Source organism: Peromyscus californicus, unplaced genomic scaffold (assembly GCF_007827085.1).
Source record: "Peromyscus californicus insignis strain IS unplaced genomic scaffold, ASM782708v3 Scaffold_7__1_contigs__length_154581171, whole genome shotgun sequence".
In the NCBI taxonomy this organism is placed as follows: domain Eukaryota; kingdom Metazoa; phylum Chordata; class Mammalia; order Rodentia; family Cricetidae; genus Peromyscus; species Peromyscus californicus.
Genome location: NW_026294595.1, coordinates 139,647,013 through 139,663,863, shown reverse-complemented (window position 1 = coordinate 139,663,863; position 16,851 = coordinate 139,647,013). Strand labels below are relative to the sequence as shown.

At 52.3% G+C, this 16,851-nt stretch overlaps 1 protein-coding gene and 1 long non-coding RNA gene across 2 annotated transcripts in view; one reads left to right on the top strand and one right to left on the bottom strand.

Moving 5' to 3' along the window:
- Positions 1-218: 218 nt before the first annotated feature.
- Positions 219-15,600, bottom strand: Pcif1 (phosphorylated CTD interacting factor 1). Its single transcript, XM_052726218.1, has 17 exons — positions 11,931-15,600; positions 8,742-8,914; positions 7,452-7,594; positions 7,243-7,367; positions 6,039-6,173; positions 5,663-5,790; positions 5,392-5,546; positions 4,834-4,981; positions 4,666-4,749; positions 4,388-4,487; positions 3,074-3,236; positions 2,318-2,490; positions 2,100-2,186; positions 1,834-2,018; positions 1,096-1,189; positions 828-1,003; positions 219-726 (listed from the first exon to the last, which is right to left on the bottom strand). The coding sequence occupies exons 1-17, from the start codon at positions 12,105-12,107 to the stop codon at positions 498-500; spliced, it is 2,475 nt and encodes an 824-aa protein (XP_052582178.1). The 5' UTR covers positions 12,108-15,600; the 3' UTR covers positions 219-497.
- Positions 12,736-16,851, top strand: part of LOC128102463 (uncharacterized) — a 16,387-nt gene continuing 12,271 nt past the window's right edge. Inside the window, exon 1 of the long non-coding RNA XR_008215415.1 lies at positions 12,736-12,844. This is a non-coding gene — a long non-coding RNA (uncharacterized LOC128102463). The remainder of the gene's footprint in view (positions 12,845-16,851) is intronic.

The following is a 16,851-nucleotide window of genomic DNA, read 5'->3' as shown; positions in this document are numbered from 1 at the left end:
AGACATTTAGCAGCCTGCAAGTCTGGTTTAGGCAGAACCCAGAGATACCCAGGCAGGCTCAGCTGTAATGCTCTGGACTCCTCCAACCTGTTGAGCTCAGAAGCCGCTAGGGACTCAGACCTGCAAGGACCCAAGGATGGATGGGTGTGAAAGCCTAGGGTTCTTGATAAGGGGCACCTAGATGGGGTACAGAGTGGTCACAGAGGCAATCGCCCCAAGACCTTCACACACTCTTGGGGGAGTTTCTGTATTTCCTTTTACAAATGAAACAAGGCAGCAACAGAGTCAGTGTGGGGCTGGGAAGGCATGGGCCTATTCACAAGGGACTTGGTGCATCTGAGGGGTGAGAGCAGGGAGGGGGAGCCCTGGCAGAGTCATAATATTCCTATGTCCCTGGCAGCTCAAGTCCTGCTGCCACCCCAGGGGAGGGCCCTGAGGACCGAGTCCCAGCAGGTCTGGAACAGCACCCCTAGGGCTCCTCCTCCCCGCAGGATGTGTTAAGTGGGGTGAGGCTCTCGACTAGGACCCTGCTCCCGGCCTGAGTCCCGGTCCTTGGCCTCTGAGGAGGAGGATGAGGAGCTGGAGCCGTGGCTGCGGCCCGACTGCTTGTAGGCAGTGGTGAGCTCCTGCAGCCGCTCCGGTGTTGGCCCCCACTTGGCAAAGCCGGGGTCATTCTGCAAGAAGAGCACGGCTGTGTTGTGGACGGCCTTGTAGTGCATTTCCTCCCTGTGGGCAAAGGCAGCTGCTCAGGGTAGGGCACAGACTGGCCTGCTCACCCAGCCTGCCAGCCTGACCTGGCTTCCTTCCCCTGCTGCCCGGGCACCTACTTCTTGCAGATGTGCTGGGAGCCACTGCGGTACTCGTGCTCAAAGGCAGGCAAGACCAGCTGGTGGCGTTTGAAGCGGCTCTGCTCCATTCGGGTGAGCGCTGGCGTGGGGGGCTCCCGCCACTCGGGGATGAACACAATGAAGGACAGGGGCTCTGGTGAGCTCTCCAGCAGTTTCTGTGGGAGGGAGAGTATGGGGTGGAAAGGAGGTACGGCCCTGAAGGGCAGTTTGCAATTGTGCCTGCCCCGTCAGTTGGCAGCACACCCACCTCAAAGTGAGAGACCATAGCATCCATGAGCTCCTCGCAGAACGGAGGGTTGGCCTCAAAGGAACCACTCAGCGGGGCGAAGTCCAGGCAGGGCCTACAGAAAGGTGAGCATTGTAGCGCCGCCAGCAGCACCCCGTCCCTCACACGTACTGCCCCCGCCTCTAGACAGCCACAGTGAAGATGACCACAGTCGGGCCAGAGGCCAACATTCACCCTTAATTGTGCTAGGACAAGGAAGTGACCCTGCCTCTCGAATAGGTAACCTGAGAACGGAGGCTAGGTGTGTGTACCTGTGTCCACTAAGTCGAACTAGAGTCCAAAGCCACCACAGCAGACGCCACACCCAGGGCTTCCCCAGCTGACGAGCACAGGCCTCTCCTTGTCCACCTAGCACTTTTTACTAGTTTACCTGGTCGTCTATGCTCCTCACCCTGCTACTCTCAAGATGCTCTCCCTTCTCACCCTTCAATGCCTGGAGCCAGGGGTTCCTAATCCAAACCTAAGCCAATGCACGGAGAGGCCTACAGGCCAGCTTAGGTTGTGTCCGTTACACGGTCTGCCCACGAAGCCAGAGACATGGAGGCTCCCAGAGCTCCCTCGGCGTGTAAATAGTGTGCACACATGGTAGACAGGGAAGCAGGGGCTACCTTCAAGACTGCCCGGCTCCAAAGCCCTAAACCTTAAGACGCAACTGGCATCTTTGTGGGCAGAAGGGGCCCAGCAACCCCTGGATCTCACCCGCGGGAGCCAAAGTAGCCATCTGTGTCAGGGAAGGCAGAACAGTACTGGCGGAAGTAGCAGTTGAGAGGGGAGGCGAAGCACTCGAAACTGACGCCGAAGAGTCGGTGCAGGGCCTCGAAGACATGCACAGGCAGTGACCCCTGCAGGCCAGTCCCCTCGTAGAGGCCCACGCCAAACATCATCTGCAGATCAGCCTTAGTCAGTGTGAGGCTCAGGCTTCCTGCTCCCTTCCAAGGGAGCCCTCCCTGGCCCCAGAGCTGTACCTGGTATCGACGGAGAAGACACCAGACTCGAGGCAGGAACCTCTCAAAGGCTGAGTCATCGACACAGCTATAGCGGTAAAGGAGCCACTGTGTGACAGAAAGAAAGGCATTCAGCAGTGATCTTAGGACCTCATTCCTGGCCAGTTGCTGAGGACTATGGTCAAGGAAGAGCCCAAGCCTCCACTCACACCATCAGTATGGGCTACCCCAGCTCTCACCAGTTTGCTGAAGTAGCTGCGGCTGACCTTGACCATCTCTCCCTTATACCGGATGCAGACCACACTATTCTCCATGTGCATCTCCACACTAGGCATGGGGGGTGCCGACACAGCCAGACGAACTGGGTAGCAGTACACCAGGCGGGGCTCCAGCTCTGAGGCCTCCACCTCATCTGTGGGTGAGGAGGACAGCCCTCGTACTTACTACGCCAGTGCTCACACAGTTTCCGTCACAAAGGAAACAGCCATTTAAAAAGCCACCAGGCAACTGGCATTAACTGGTGGCATGTATCAGTACACTCGGCACTGAAGCAGACTCCATTTGCAATGCCTTTGGCCTGCCAGACAATTGAAGTATGAAAACTGTGGCCTTTGAACAGTTGAGTTTGCTTATGTAGGGATCTTTGGGGCCTCTGTGGTTTTTTATATGAACACTCACATTATCATGGCGGGTATTATTACACTCGGGGCTGGGGAAAGCAAAGTTTTAGGGATATGACCCAGGTCTGCTTAACTAACTGTAGGCCCATCTTTCATCAACTTCTGGCTCTCTGATTCTCATTAGTTCATTTCCCGGGGGAGTACTAACACCCCAGAGCCAAAGGACAGCAGGTTCTGCCCAACATTACTCCAAGAAACAGGTTCTCCCAATCAGTCCAGTCCCTGGCTCTGAGGCACGGCCTCACATAGTCCTTCAACCAGGGCCTAGGACACAGGCTAGATGGCATTAGAGCTGGCTCGCCATTTCAGCCCTACCTGGGATGTTGTTTTCCTTGAGGATGGCGAGGTGCTTCTCTCGGATCCGTTTAACATACTCCAGGGAGATGTGGTAGATCTTGCTGCAGATGCCTTCCACAGAGTCCTTGGCTGCAGCGGAGACATGGGGCCCACACTGCCTCCGCAGGTGCTCCAGGCGGTCCTGGAGAAAAGCCCTGGTCAGGACACTGGTGGCCCAAGGGCCTCGGTGGGGCTGGCAGGTGGAACTCTTGTGGGGCTATTGGATCCCAGATGTCCCAGTTTTGAAAGTGGCTCTACTGTTTACTAGCCATGTCGCTTGGACTTCTCTGAATCTTGTTCCTATCAAGGGAATTGAAGCTAGCAAACAGGACATTGTGAACAGTCAGTGTCATTCCCTTGATCCACCAAGCCCGTCCAATGAACGGCTGCAGTTTTTGTTGCAGTTCCATGGGCAGAACCCAAGATGACTAGTGGACAGGCCCACAGCGTACAGCCCTGGCCTTCCACTGGAGGGCTGCTGCTACAGCACAGAGAACTTGGTTGGTGTAGACTTAAAGGTTGTACTTTAAAGTCCTTGTAAAGAAAATGATACCTGTGAAACTGCAACGGGAGCACAGGTCACTCTGGCCAGGGCTGGACCTGTGTGTGTCACCACATGTCAAGTACACTTAATGTTGTCATGTGTAAAACGTGTCTATGAGAAACAGTCCTGAAAGGAAAGCCCATTGCAAGTGCTGACGGAGAGGGAGAAGTGACAGGCACAGGCCAGAGAGCAGAAGGGCTGTAGACACACTAAGAGCAGGGACTGAGTCTGATGGTGGCTGGCTGTTTTTCAGTATTTCGTTTGTGTGTGATATTAGTGTTTACCATCTCTTATGTCTGGATACCAAATGCATGCCTGGTGCCCCCGGCAGCAGAAGCGGGCATCAGATCCCTTATAATGGGAGCTACAGGCAGCTGTACGCCCCACGTAGGTGCTGAACTGAAGCCCAATTCATTGGCAGAGCAGCCAGTGCTCTTAACTGCTGAGCCATCTCTTCAGCCCCTGAAGGTGGCTTTTAATTGTAACATGGATACACACAAGAAAAGGCAGACTGCTCTCACAGATCTACTGAGGAGACATGTTGAACATTCATCAGGTTGAAAGGCAGCTGTTTGTATGCGTCTGAGCTTAAGATTGCAGTAAGAATGGCTTAGAGAAAGCCATGGGCCTTGAGCATCTCCACAGTGACGGGCACTGACGGGCATCACGGTCTGCCTCACTGCACAAAGGCTGTTGTGGAAGCCAGCCTGACCAGCAGAGCCTTTCACCTCACCCTGGGGCCCTCTCACCATGTAGTCCTCCTTGGAGGCTGAGTGGTCCTTCCGAAGCCAGCTGAAGGTGTCTTCCACGTTCCACTTGACCACTTTTCTGCTGTCAGGGGATGCACTCCTGCAGGTTGATCGCAAGAGAAAGCTGTACTTTGTGCAGGGCCCAGCTGTTAGGTCTCTGCTCCTCCCCTCCTCCTCCTTCACTCCCATCTCAGGCACTAGCCCCATCTGTCTTGGGCAGCATTGACAAGCCTGTGAGCATTAGCCATTTTGATTGTGTGGGGCAGAGAAAGCCAAACCTGGACTCAATGAGCCGCCTGGCAGCCTCTGCGTATTTAAAGAGCAGGCGTTTGGCTTCCTCCCGGAACTTGATTCGGGATAACCTGAGTTAGAAAACAGGCAAGAGTTAGAACCCTCCTACATGTGACCTGGCACAAGGACCGAGCAGCTGAGCTGAGGAGCTATACCTGATGGGAATGTCATTCATGATTTCACGGAACATGGACGGTGACACAACTGGTTCACAGTTGCTTGGCAGCAGGGGGTCAGATCCTTTGTCTACTACTTTGCGCTCCAGCATCCAGCGGTTGAAAGACTCTCGGGGTGGCTCAATGCCTGTGAGACAAGAGAGCTGCTAAGGACCTGGAGTAGTCGGCGGGAGTCCACTGAGACAGGAAAAGGTGTTTTTCACATGCTTATTTCTTAGACTTCATTTTCCCAAGCTATAGTCTGAGAATCATGAGTACTTTATTTTTTTAAGACAGGGTCTGGTAATGCAGCCCAGACTAGCCTGGAATTCAAAATCCTGCCTGAGCCTCCTGAGAGCTGGGAGGTGTGGGCTCCGAGCAGGCTTTCTCTAAGAATTTTGGTTCTCAACTTACAGGTGTCCAAACTGCAGACAAGTTGAGAAGCACTCAGCATCACAGAGCTGGGACCCCAACAGGTCTGTTTCCCTACAGCACACACCAGTTCCCACCCACACCCAAGTGGTGAAGCCAAGGCGAGGGAGGCTGCAGAGCCCTCACCCTCCCGCTGCTGGCACAGCTCCCGGTAGTGCTGGCGGAGCTTCAGGATGAGCTGCGAGCGGAGCAGCTCGACCTCAGGGTGTGGGGGCAGGACCTCTGAAGGAGCCCTGTGCTTGATGACAGCATTGGTCTGGATGTCCAGGTCCCAGTACACCCTAGGGGCACAGACAGGAGTTGTGAAGATGGCCTGCCCACCACTGCCACACCACACAGTCCTGGGCAGGCTGCCCATCAGCAATGAAGATACCTAAGCCAATCAGCAAGAACTCACTCAGTGGGTCGGAGTAGAGCTGCTTGCTTATCTTCAGCAGATGCACCCCAAATCTTTAGTGTTGGGGTTCCTGGGATGCTGGGGGAACTGGGCACCGACTGGCTTGTGGGTGTCACAGGTATTTCTATCTGAAGGAAGAGAATTCAAAAGGTATCAAGTCAGAAGACGCCCAGCAGCCAGGCCTAGCACCAGGCCCAGCAGGCACCAGGCCCAGCACCAGGCCCAGCAGGCACCAGGCCCAGCACCAGGCCCAGCAGGCACCAGGCCCAGCAGCTGCACTTGGACTCCCTCTTGACCCAGCCCTCGCAGGGACCTGCTGGCCACATGCCCAAGGTAACCACTTACCAGCCAGGTCCTGAGAGCCCCAGACACTTACCTTGGGCTTCTTCACACCGTTGCCACTTGGCTGCTCTTCCGAGAGCTGCCGCTTCCTGGGCTTGTTCTCCACAGGAGGAGTTTCCAAGCTTGAGTCTTGGGGCAGTGGGGTTGCATTCAGCCCCAAAGGGTCCGACTAGTGGAGGGAAAACAGTGGAACTGCAAACAGGGCCAGTGGCTTAGGAGCCCCACACTTCAGACTCTTCCTTAAGGAGGCCAGAGGTCTGGGGTGCAGATGAAGAACCCTAGACTCCAGCCTGCCTGCTACCTGCTTCCTTATGCCCTCACCTTCAGAAAGGCCATGTTAACCCCACCTCAGCACTGACATTGTGACACAAGTCAGTGAGTGACTTGGTATGATGTCTGTGTTAGATCAGTGCCTTAAGAACAAATAGCAGGCTGGAGAGATGGCTCAGTGGTTAAGAGCACTGACTGTTCTTCCAGAGGTCCTGAGTTCAACTCCCAGCAACCACATGGTGGCTCTCAACCATCTCTGGCGCTTATAATAAATAGCTAAATCTTTTTTAAAAAGAACAAATAGCAATCAAGAATCAGGAGAAGTCAGGGAATGTTATTTTTCAGATACAGAAGCTCTGCATGGACCTCCTTTAGTGACACCAAGAATCGCTGCAGACACCCTTCTGCCTACAAGCAGCCATATGGCCTTGGGCTAGCTACTTCCCTTTGAACCTCACTGTCTTCACCTGCAAAATGAAGAGGTCCTGCCTGAATCTGTATAGTAAGGGTTGCTCCAGCTGAGGGATCCAAGAGCTGAGGTTCCTACCAGATAGCCTGTGGTTAGACTAGAACATTCTTCCCCTCCCCCTTAGCCAGCCTCACCTTAAACCTTGATTCTCTTCCTTCTCTTCCCAGACCAGGATTCCCAATGGATTTCAATACATTCTTTAAATAAGTCCACAACTGGAATCCTACTATCTACCACAGAATAAGCATATCACAAAGACAGGGAGCTCTTGATGACATCTCTCTACCTCTTTGCATGGTGCCCAGTATTCAGCATACTACACTAATAATCTGCTCCCCTGTCTCTCCTATTTGATGGTAGGGTCTTTGAAGACAGGGACTGTCTTGCTTGACATTTTATCTGTAGGTATCAGCACAGGGCAAGACACCTAGCTGTTTGAGATACATTTGTGGAAGGCCAGAGGCCTGCTCTGAGACCCTTGCCCCAAGTTGGCACTCACAAGCACATCGTGCTGGCCCAGCACGGGCATCTCCCACAGGGACTGGTTGGTGAATCGGTTGAAGTAGTAAGGACGGCTCTCCCTCCGGCTCCAGCACTTCTCCCAGCCTGCATGTACCAGCTCCTCTGCAAACAAGAGTACAACCCAGACAGTCAGGGCTGTGCACAGCACCCCTGCCATCTTACCAGCCCCACCACTCCCTTCAGTACCTGGGAGGTCCTGTACTAGGCGAACTGGCTTTGGAGAACAGGGCTGGCTCTGATTGGAGGTGCCTGGAGAGTGACTTAGAAGGGATGCTTCCTCCCGGGGGCTGCCGTGATTCTCATTGGCCATCTCAGCAGCCACTCGGGACCTGCCACACAGAGGACCGAGAGTGTCAGCTCCATCCTACTCACCAATTACAACTTAGGGCTCTGGCAACTTATCTACAGATTTGAGCAATCCAACACAGTCTTGTCCTGGACAGCCAGCCAACTGGTGCCACAGGAGCAGTGAAGTTGAAGTTTCTGTCCCTCAACTGTAAGATAGGGTGCCCGCCTAGCCAATCCTCCCCCTTAGTGGCCTGGCTTACCCTTGGACTCACATCTTCCAGGAAGGCACTTTCCTGCCTCCCTGCCCAGGTTTGGTGGACAAAGCTATTGCACAGTGTCACTGAAAATGCACTGTAGTGCCTAGGTGGCTAGACCTATCGTGGGACTGTCTCATTAGACTGGGTCCAGTGCATTGCTTTCCAGAGCTACAAATGCCACCCGGACCCAAAGGAACTCTACTAATCCTGCAGACATTTACAAAACACCAAGTGGCCAACAAGACCAAGGTCTGCCTTTGAAAAGTCACTCCTACAAGGACCAGTGCCTTCTCCTCTTGGGAAGACAGAGTTTTATTGCTTCCCACTAGGTAAAGTCTCAGTGGGTCAGCTGGGGAGGAAGCATGGACTCTGGTTGTAGTTTGTTGCTAAGGAAACCAGTGTAACTGAAGAGGGCTATCTGGTTCAGTCCCTCCGAAGCCCCAGGTTAACACTGAAGCCAGCTTCTTCAGGTCTGTATTCCCGCTACTCCCTCCCAGAGCACACCCAGCACAAGCCTCAACGGCTGGTGCTTCCCCGTTTGGGACTACTACACACCTAGGGCGCCACCTGAGATCACACTGGTGATGCTCATGTTGTTTTTATATGTTACAAAACCCACAAGAAACCCTCACCCACAGTAAGACCACAAAGGCTGATAGGAAGGTTTTCTTTGCATGCTGATCAGGATCCCTGACTGGTTGTTGACGACCACATAGGAATCATTGAACATTTATTTTATTGTACACTCAGAGACTCTGTTAATTTGGAAAAGTCAATAGTTACTTTATCTGTACAGTTTGGCAGATAAAAATTGCAGCAGCAACAAGACATGTATAACAAGAAGGCCTTGATTACAGAAAGGTTTGGAATGACTCCTTTAGGGGCTGAGCCCATGGGTTTCAAGGCTGAATAAGGTCCCCTTTTCTCTCACCCTCTGGGGTCTGCAACACTAGCATGAGAGGGTTTTCTTCTCTGGTTGGATTGAACCCACTTCACGGGGTCCCACAGAAGCGGGAGGGAGACCCACAGGAAGGTGCAGCACAGGTGGGTGGGCTGGTCAGCAGTGTAGTTGACAGGGACCCAGGGGACTCCGTGCATCAGCAGCTGGAGAGCAAATAGAAGAAAAGAGTCATTGGCCTGTGACACCTTACTAGGCAGGGACAACGACACACTGGGAGGGTCTGGAGGCTCCAGGAATCAAGGTTGTTCCTTCCCAGAGATCAAGACAAGCCTAGTTGATAATAGCGTGAACCTGTCTAAATAAATGTGCTGAAACAGATCCTTTTTGTTGTTATTGAGTTGGGTTTTTTTTATTGTTTTGTTTGTTTTTTAAGACGGCTTCCCTGTGTGGCCCTGGCTGTCCTAGAACTTGCTCTATAGACCAGGCTGGCCTCGACCTCACAGAGATTTTTGTGCCTCTGCTTCCTGGGTACTTAGGATTAAAGTAGTACCCCACCATCACCTGGCTTTTAAGAAATGAAAACAATGTACTTCTCAGGCTTTCAACCAACAAAGTTTGCCTTCCTAGGCCCTGAACTTGGTTTTTCAACAGAGCTCTACAGCTCTATACTTGGCTTAATGCTTTCATATCTATCACCTTGAGGTTGGTTGGTTGTTCTGAAGTGCTAGGGATGGAACCCTGAGCCTTGTACACGACAGGCAAGTACTCTCTCGTGGGCTACATCACCAGCCCCTGGCTGAGACCACTATGTACAGCTTAAAAAATATGAGGTACTAGAATAGAGTCTAGATCCTTGCTCATGCTAGAGAATTGTTCTGCCACTGAGCCAGGCCTCTTGAACTCTTGAGGCAGGCTCTCAAAAAGTGGATAAGAATGTCTTTGAACTTGATCTGTAGTTCAAGAAGGCATCAAATATACAATCATCCTGCTTCGGTCTCTGGGGTTAGCTGAGACAAGGTTAGTCCTGTACGACCAGGACTGGAAGAAGAAACAACTTGCTTGACTGGAGATCAAAGCCAGATCTGAGGGTGCTAAGTGAGCACTCCAATAAGCAATTCCACCTGAAATCCTAGAACTGACACTTTTTTTTTTCTTTTTTATTCTTGGGTTGAGATGGGGACTCAAGTATTCCAGGTTGGCCTCAAACTCACTTGGTAGCTGAGTATGACCTTGAACTCCCAATCTGTCTTCTTTGATTTCCCAAGTGCTACGATTTCAGGTGAGGGCCACCATCATCAGCTTTCCTTTCTGAATTGGATTTGACTGTGTTGCCTAGATTGATCTTCAACCACTGAGCTCAAAAGATCCTCCCACTTCAGCTTTCCCATTAGGTGGGATACAGATACATGGCAATGGGAATCATGTCTTCATTTTGAACACTGCAGTCCCATACACGGTACAGCAGCTGTGCTAACCAAAGTGTCTGTATACCAAAGAAGAGGAAACAAAGCATATATATGCAAGACTTGGGGGCACTCTCTTAAGTCACCCACAACTAGTAAAAGACACACTGCTTTGAATAACGTCTTATTAAAAAATATTATAAAATAAAAATAAAACATGCAAACACATATAGCACATCTCATTCGCCTTTATTGAAAAATGTTTATCCCAGAAATGTGACAGGGCGCACCTCGTAGATGCATTTGTTAGAGAAGGCAGAAGCAGCCCAGCCCACTGCCACCCAAATGGGACCGCCATAGCATTTCCCAAACCAGCTGTTACCAGACTCATCTAGGGTTGCTGTACCGCCTTATACCTGTTAGGAGTCAGAAACCGGGAAGGTAGTCACAAAAGAATTGGTAACTTTAGGTTACCTCACATAGCTGGGTCCGGCCTTAAACGCCTGCCGGTATCTCCAAGTATTGAGATTACAGGCCTACTGCCCTTGCTCGTCCTAGCCTGCCTCCATCTCTTAAGGGCTAGAATTCCAGGTCTATGCCATCACCCTCGACAAGACTTTGTAATTTTTAAATACACCACAAGTGGGCCTGGGAGACAAGATGACTGATTTTTTTCACTTTACACGGCTTGAAAACGTTACCAACTTAGAATTTGTTAAGGGCTAATGGTGACCCTACGTAGTGCAGTAACTGCCAGGCATATGAGCCCTAGGGTTACAGGACCAGCACACATTATGGGCGGGCGCGCGCACGCACGCACACACTAATAATAATAATTTTAAAATTAAATGAGGCGAGTATGGTGACAAACGCCTTTAATCCCTGCACTCGAGAAGCAAAGGCAGGCATATTTCTGTGAGTTCGAGGCCAGCCTGGTCTACGTAGTTGAGTTCCAGGGCAGCCAGGGCTACTACACAGGGAGATCCTGTCTCTAAAAACAAGAAACAAAAGAAATCCGCTTAGATGGATGCAGCAGGTCTCCGGCCAAAACACCAGCTTGGAAGCTGGCCAGACCCAAGTTCCAGGCCGTGCGCCATCCCGACTGCTAAGGCCGAACCACTCGACCCCTGCACCGTAGTCAGCGTCTACCGCTCCCATTAGGTTCATGTTTTCGCTTAGCCTCTGCCTTCCGGACCCCCACGCATACCAAAGTCCAAGAAACGTAGCGCAGTCTAAAGACAAACAACTGTATCTGCGTAACCAGCGGAACCCGGGAGAGGAAAAGTATCCGACTCCGGGATTGGAGGAACGTGGGGCGGCACTTCCCAGTGTACCAATCATAACGCTCCGGCTGCGGCGGGCGGAGCCACAGGGCCGGCCAAGTGCGCAGGCGCGCAGGCGGGGCCTACCCCAGCGCGCTCCCGCGCCCCCCTCCCCCGGGCCCAGCGGGGGCGGGATGCTCGGTGCGCGCGCGCCGGCCCATCTCCGGGCTCCGCCCCCCGCCCTGCCGCGCGCTCCCGCCCCCGGGCTGAGGCGACTCAGAGTCGGAGCCCGACACAAAGGCGGTGGCGACGGCGGCAGCGGCAGCAGCGGAGGGACCCTAGAGGCCGCTCCGTCCGCGCTCTCCGGGCCCACCGCACTCACCCCAGCCAGCGGCCCTGCTGCCCACCCGCGGGTCTAAGATGGCGGCGGCGAAAGAGACCGGGCGAGCGGCAGCCCCGAGCGGGAAGCGCCGGAGGGACCTCCGCCGTCCTGCTTCGGACTCCCGGACCCTGGCGCGGCTCGCGGCGGGACCATGGCTTCCTGGGGCTCTTACCTGCCCGAAACGGACTCGAGGGGATGCGGCCACACGTTCTGCTCGACCGCCCGTTTTGCCGCCTCCGCCTCGCCCTCCCCAGCGCCGCTGCCGCCATCTTGTGTCCCGGGCCGGGACTCCGCGCTGCGCATGCGTTGGTACCGCCTCTGAGGGACCTCGCCACGGCCGCGCCGCCATCTTGAGTGTGGCAATGTTGGCTGCTTCCCCAGACCCTTGATCGCTTTCGACCCCCTCCCCATCTTCCCGCCCTTCCCTGTGGTCTCGTGTGGTCCTAGGGAGCGGGGAAAAGCAGCTTTGCTTGTCTTGCGATGTAGGCGGGAAGGAATGAATCCACACGCACGCCCTGCCTCAGTTTCCCTGCCGAACACACTCGCAGGGCTGGAGGATCTTCTGAGACACTTAGGGGGACACGAGACTTGTTTGGAATCTTCTAGGGGCTCTGGCTCAGGTGCCGACGCAGAGGCGGAATGGTGACGTAGGCCTATGGGCACCTGGGTCCTAGCCTCCTCAGGGCTCTTCTGCTTCCATCCGATCTCGTCCTCTCGGGGCCTCTGTCCCTAAGGGCCCTGGAATGTTTTCTCTCTTTTGCCCAGAGGCCAGATGGCGTGCAAAAACGAACCCTCTCTCTCCCGTTAGCAACCTGTTCACAAGTTGCTCTTGAATAATCCCCCAGTCGGAGGAGTGTTGCGGTGTGGAGAAGCTGGCTTTGGGCGGCTGGAAAGTTGTGAAGGCTACACAGTTAAGCTTAGCAGGAGACACGAGAGCTCGGGACCTTCACCAGCTCCTGCCGGAATTAGGCTACTAGCTCCACCCACTTGTGGCCCGCTAAGGAAGCTGTCACCCAGTTAAGGTAGCTTGGAAGGAGGACAAGCTTGCCACCTGCTGCTGGACTGGTGCCGCAGATACCCTAGCTGGTCAGTTCTCAGATGACGCTTGTTCCTGTAGCTTCGAGGGCTAGCAAGAGTTGGGGGGTCTTCGCATGTCTTTTTCTTTCTTTTTTTTTTCCCCCCTGTTAAACAGTCTTACTCTGTTAACCCTTGCTGGCCAGGAACTCAGAGATCTGCCTGCTAATGCTTCCTAAGTGCTGGGATTAAAGGGATGTACTGCCATGTCCAGCCAACTTTTTTTTCCCTTTCAGCCAGGGTCTCACTATGTAGACCAGGATAGCCTCCTGAATGCTGGCATTAAGGCCCCCGTCACCATGCCTGGCCAATCACTTTTTTTTTATTTTAAGGAGTGGTTGTGTGCTCTGCTAGCACTTGGGGAGGTGGAGGCAAGAGGATCAGGAATCATCTTTGGCAACATTGCAAGTTCAAAGTTGTCTGCATTACATGAGACCTTATCTAAGCAAAAGTGGTAGCAGCTGGGCCTTTTGGCTCATACCTGTAATCCCAGCATTTAGGAGGCGGAGACAGAAGGGTCACCGTTAGTTTGAAGTTAACAGGGCTACAAGAGTAAAATCCTGCCTCAAAAAGGAAAGTTTTAAAAAGGGGTTGGTTAAGGGTGTCTAGCTTGATAATGGTGTTTCCCTAGTCCCTGAGTCAGTCCCAGTACTTTAAAAAAGTAGTCGTGATGGTGGTGGGCTCCTTTAATCCCGCCTCTGATCCACCTGGGCTTGCAGTGCCGCTCGAGGTACATAGTGAGACCTGTCTCAGATGAGAAGCAGATGGAGTCAAGAGTGTGCACACCTGAAACCCCAACATACCTAGCACTGGAAAAGCTGAAATGGGGACTCTGTCATAGGTCTGCCTGGTCTCCATCGTGACCACTATGTAGTGAAACACCCAAGCAAATCCAGAGTAGCACATGAGAGCCGGGCATGGTGGTCCTTACCTGTGGGTCCAGATACTGGGAAAGCTGCATGAGGAGAAAGCTGGATAACGGAAATGGCATCTGAAGAAGTGAGCGTGTGTACGGAAGCAGTCGTGTAAGGTACACGAGGACAGTGGGCTGGACAAGTAGACACTCTTCTGCTTTTGTAGCGGTCTCCCCTTTACAGCTGTGCTGCCCGCACGTTTAGCCTTTTTTAAAGATTTATTTATTGTGTGTACAGTGTTCTGTCTGCATGTGTGCCTGCATGCCAAAAGAGGGCACCAGATCTCATAGATGGTTGTGAGCCACCCTGTGGGTGCTGGGAATTGAACTCAGGACCTCTGTAAGAACAGCTAGTGCTCTTAACGGCTGAGCCATCTCTCCAGCCCACATTTAGCCATTTTGAGGCCAGCTTGAGCTATATAGCAACCTGTGTCTGTGTGTCTATCTGCCCCCTGCCCCCTCCTGTGTATCCCGAGTGCTGTCTCTAATTTCTTCTCCCACATGTGGCTAAGCACCAGGTAGCCTCCCTGAATTCCCCACCCCCCAGTTCATCCTCCCTCTGCTGTGGTCTCAGAGTGTGCTGAGCTTACTTTCTCTGCTCTGCAGCACTGTTCTTAACCAGACTGCACTATCTTCAGGAGTGTGCCTCCACCACTTCGAGAAAGGTGGCAGCTGGGTCTGTTAACCCCTCCCCTCATGGACACAGGTCGGGGGGAGGGGCCTGGGCTCTCACCTGAGTATTCCGCCAGCCACTCTGCCCTCATGTGTGAAGTCTTGGGGGGGGGGGGGGGGCTGGAGGATGTAGGTGCCAAGGAGGAGGAAGGCGGTTCTACCTGTGCAGCCGTTGGGGGAGCCATCATTTCTTGGTAACTTGACCCATTCTTCCATATGTATGCCTAATAAATGCATTGCTGCCACCCACCCTGAGGTGGAGAGAGATCTTTGGTGGAGCTCTGCCTTGGGGTGCTGTTGGGACATTGGAGTAAGGGTAACCATTGTATGCATCTTTCTCAGGAGGAATTTACCAACAGCCCATTAGACTGTATTTGTTTGATGACCACGAACAGGCCATACAGTGTGGAAAGCCGAGTGACTGGTTTAGGCATCCCCGTTTCTAATCCAGGCTCTGGTTTCTGCAAAGGAAACATGGAAGTGGTTCCCTTGGGAAAACCTAGCAAAAAATGAGCTATGTGCTAAGGCCCTGTGGTTGGTTTAATGTTCTATAACTATGATCCCCCTCCCCTCCAGATGCTGGGGATCAAACCTAGGGCTCTCATGCTCCTGGGAGAAACACTCACTGAATTACACTATCAGCCACTGAGACGGGGCAGAAGAAATGACTGCTTTTCTAAAGGATCTGAGTTTGGTTCCCAGCACCCAGGTCTGGTTGCTCACAAATACCTGTGCCTCCAACTCCCGGGGATCTGATGCCCTCTTCTGGCTTCTGCAGTCCACACACACACAAAATTAAATAGATATTTCAAAAAGCCAGTTTTGTTGATACAGTTTCAAAAGCCTGGAAAGATCATGCCTATGAACCCATCACTCAGGAAGTAGAGGTGGGAGGGTCAGGAGTTCAAGGTAGTCTAGGCCCTAGGGCAATTTCAAGACCAGCCTGGGCTACATAAGACCTTGTCTCAAAAAAAGACCAATGAGATGGATCAACCCCTAAAACCAGCTTTAAAAATCCTTACAAGCCAGGTGTTGTGGCACATGTCTTTAATCCCGCCACTGGGTAGGCAATGGTAGGTAGATACGAGTTAGATCAACCTGTTTTACATAGTTCCATGACAGCCAGGGGCTGTGTAGAGAAACCCTGTCTTACAAAACCAAAAATAAAAAATAAAAACGAAAAGCCCTATATGAAAGGGACTTTCTCTGTAGTTAAAATCACTTGCTGTTCTTGAAGAGGACTCAGGTTGGGTTCCCAGTAGCAACACAGCAGTCACAGCTACCTATAACTCTAGGTCCAGGGGATTTAATCACCTCTTCTGACCACCATGGGCATTAGGCACGCATGTGGTGCACAGATCTACATGGAAACAAAACACAAAAATTTAAAAATGGAGCCGGGCGGTGGTGGCGCACGCCTTTAATCCCAGCACTCGGGAGGCAGAGCCAGGCGGATCTCTGTGAGTTCGAGGCCAGCCTGGGCTACCAAGTGAGTTCCAGGAAAAGGCGCAAAGCTACACAGAGAAACCCTGTCTCGAAAAACCAAAAAAAAAAAAAAAAAAATTTAAAAATGGACTAGTCAGGCAGTGGTGGCGCACGCCTTTAATCCCAGCACTTGGGAGGCAGAGGCAGGCTGATCTCTGTGAGTTCAAGGCCAGCCTGGTCTACAGAGTGCCAAGAGAGCTGGGTCTACACAGAGAAACCCTGTCTTGAAAAACAAACGAGCTGGGGCTAGGGAGATGGCTCATCAGTTAAGAGCACTGGCTGCTCTTCCAGGGGACCAGGGTTCGATTGCTAGCATCCACATGGCAGCTCACAACTGTAACTCCTTCTTCAGGGGATCAAATACCCTTACACAGACCATACATGCCATGCATGCAGGCAAAACACAAATGCATGTTTAAAAAAAAAAAAGAAAAACTGGGCCTGGAGAGATGGCTCAGAGGTTAAGAGCAGTGGCTGCTCTTCCAGAGGTCTTGAGTTAATTCCCAGCAACCATATGGTGGGTCACAAACATCTCAGAAGGATCTGATGCCCTCTTCTGGCACAAAGGGATATATGCAGATAGAGCACTCATACATAAATATTTTTTTTTTTTAAATTATGAAAGGCCCGATGTTGTGGAATATTACTTTAGCCATGTAAAGGTGTGTTGCATTTGTTTAACCATGAAAAGATGTGTTGCTGTTTTACCTTGCCCACCTAAGGTACCGGATTGGTCTAGTAAAAACCTGACTGGGGGCTAGAGAGATGGCTCAGAGGTTAAGAGCACTGACTGCTCTTCCAGAGGTCCTGAGTTCAATTCCCAGCAACCACATGGTGACTCACAGCCATCTGTAATGAGATCTGGTGCCCTCTTCTGGCCTGCAGGCATATATGCAGTCAGAACACTGTATACATAATAAATCTTTAAAAAAAAAAAACCAAAAACCTG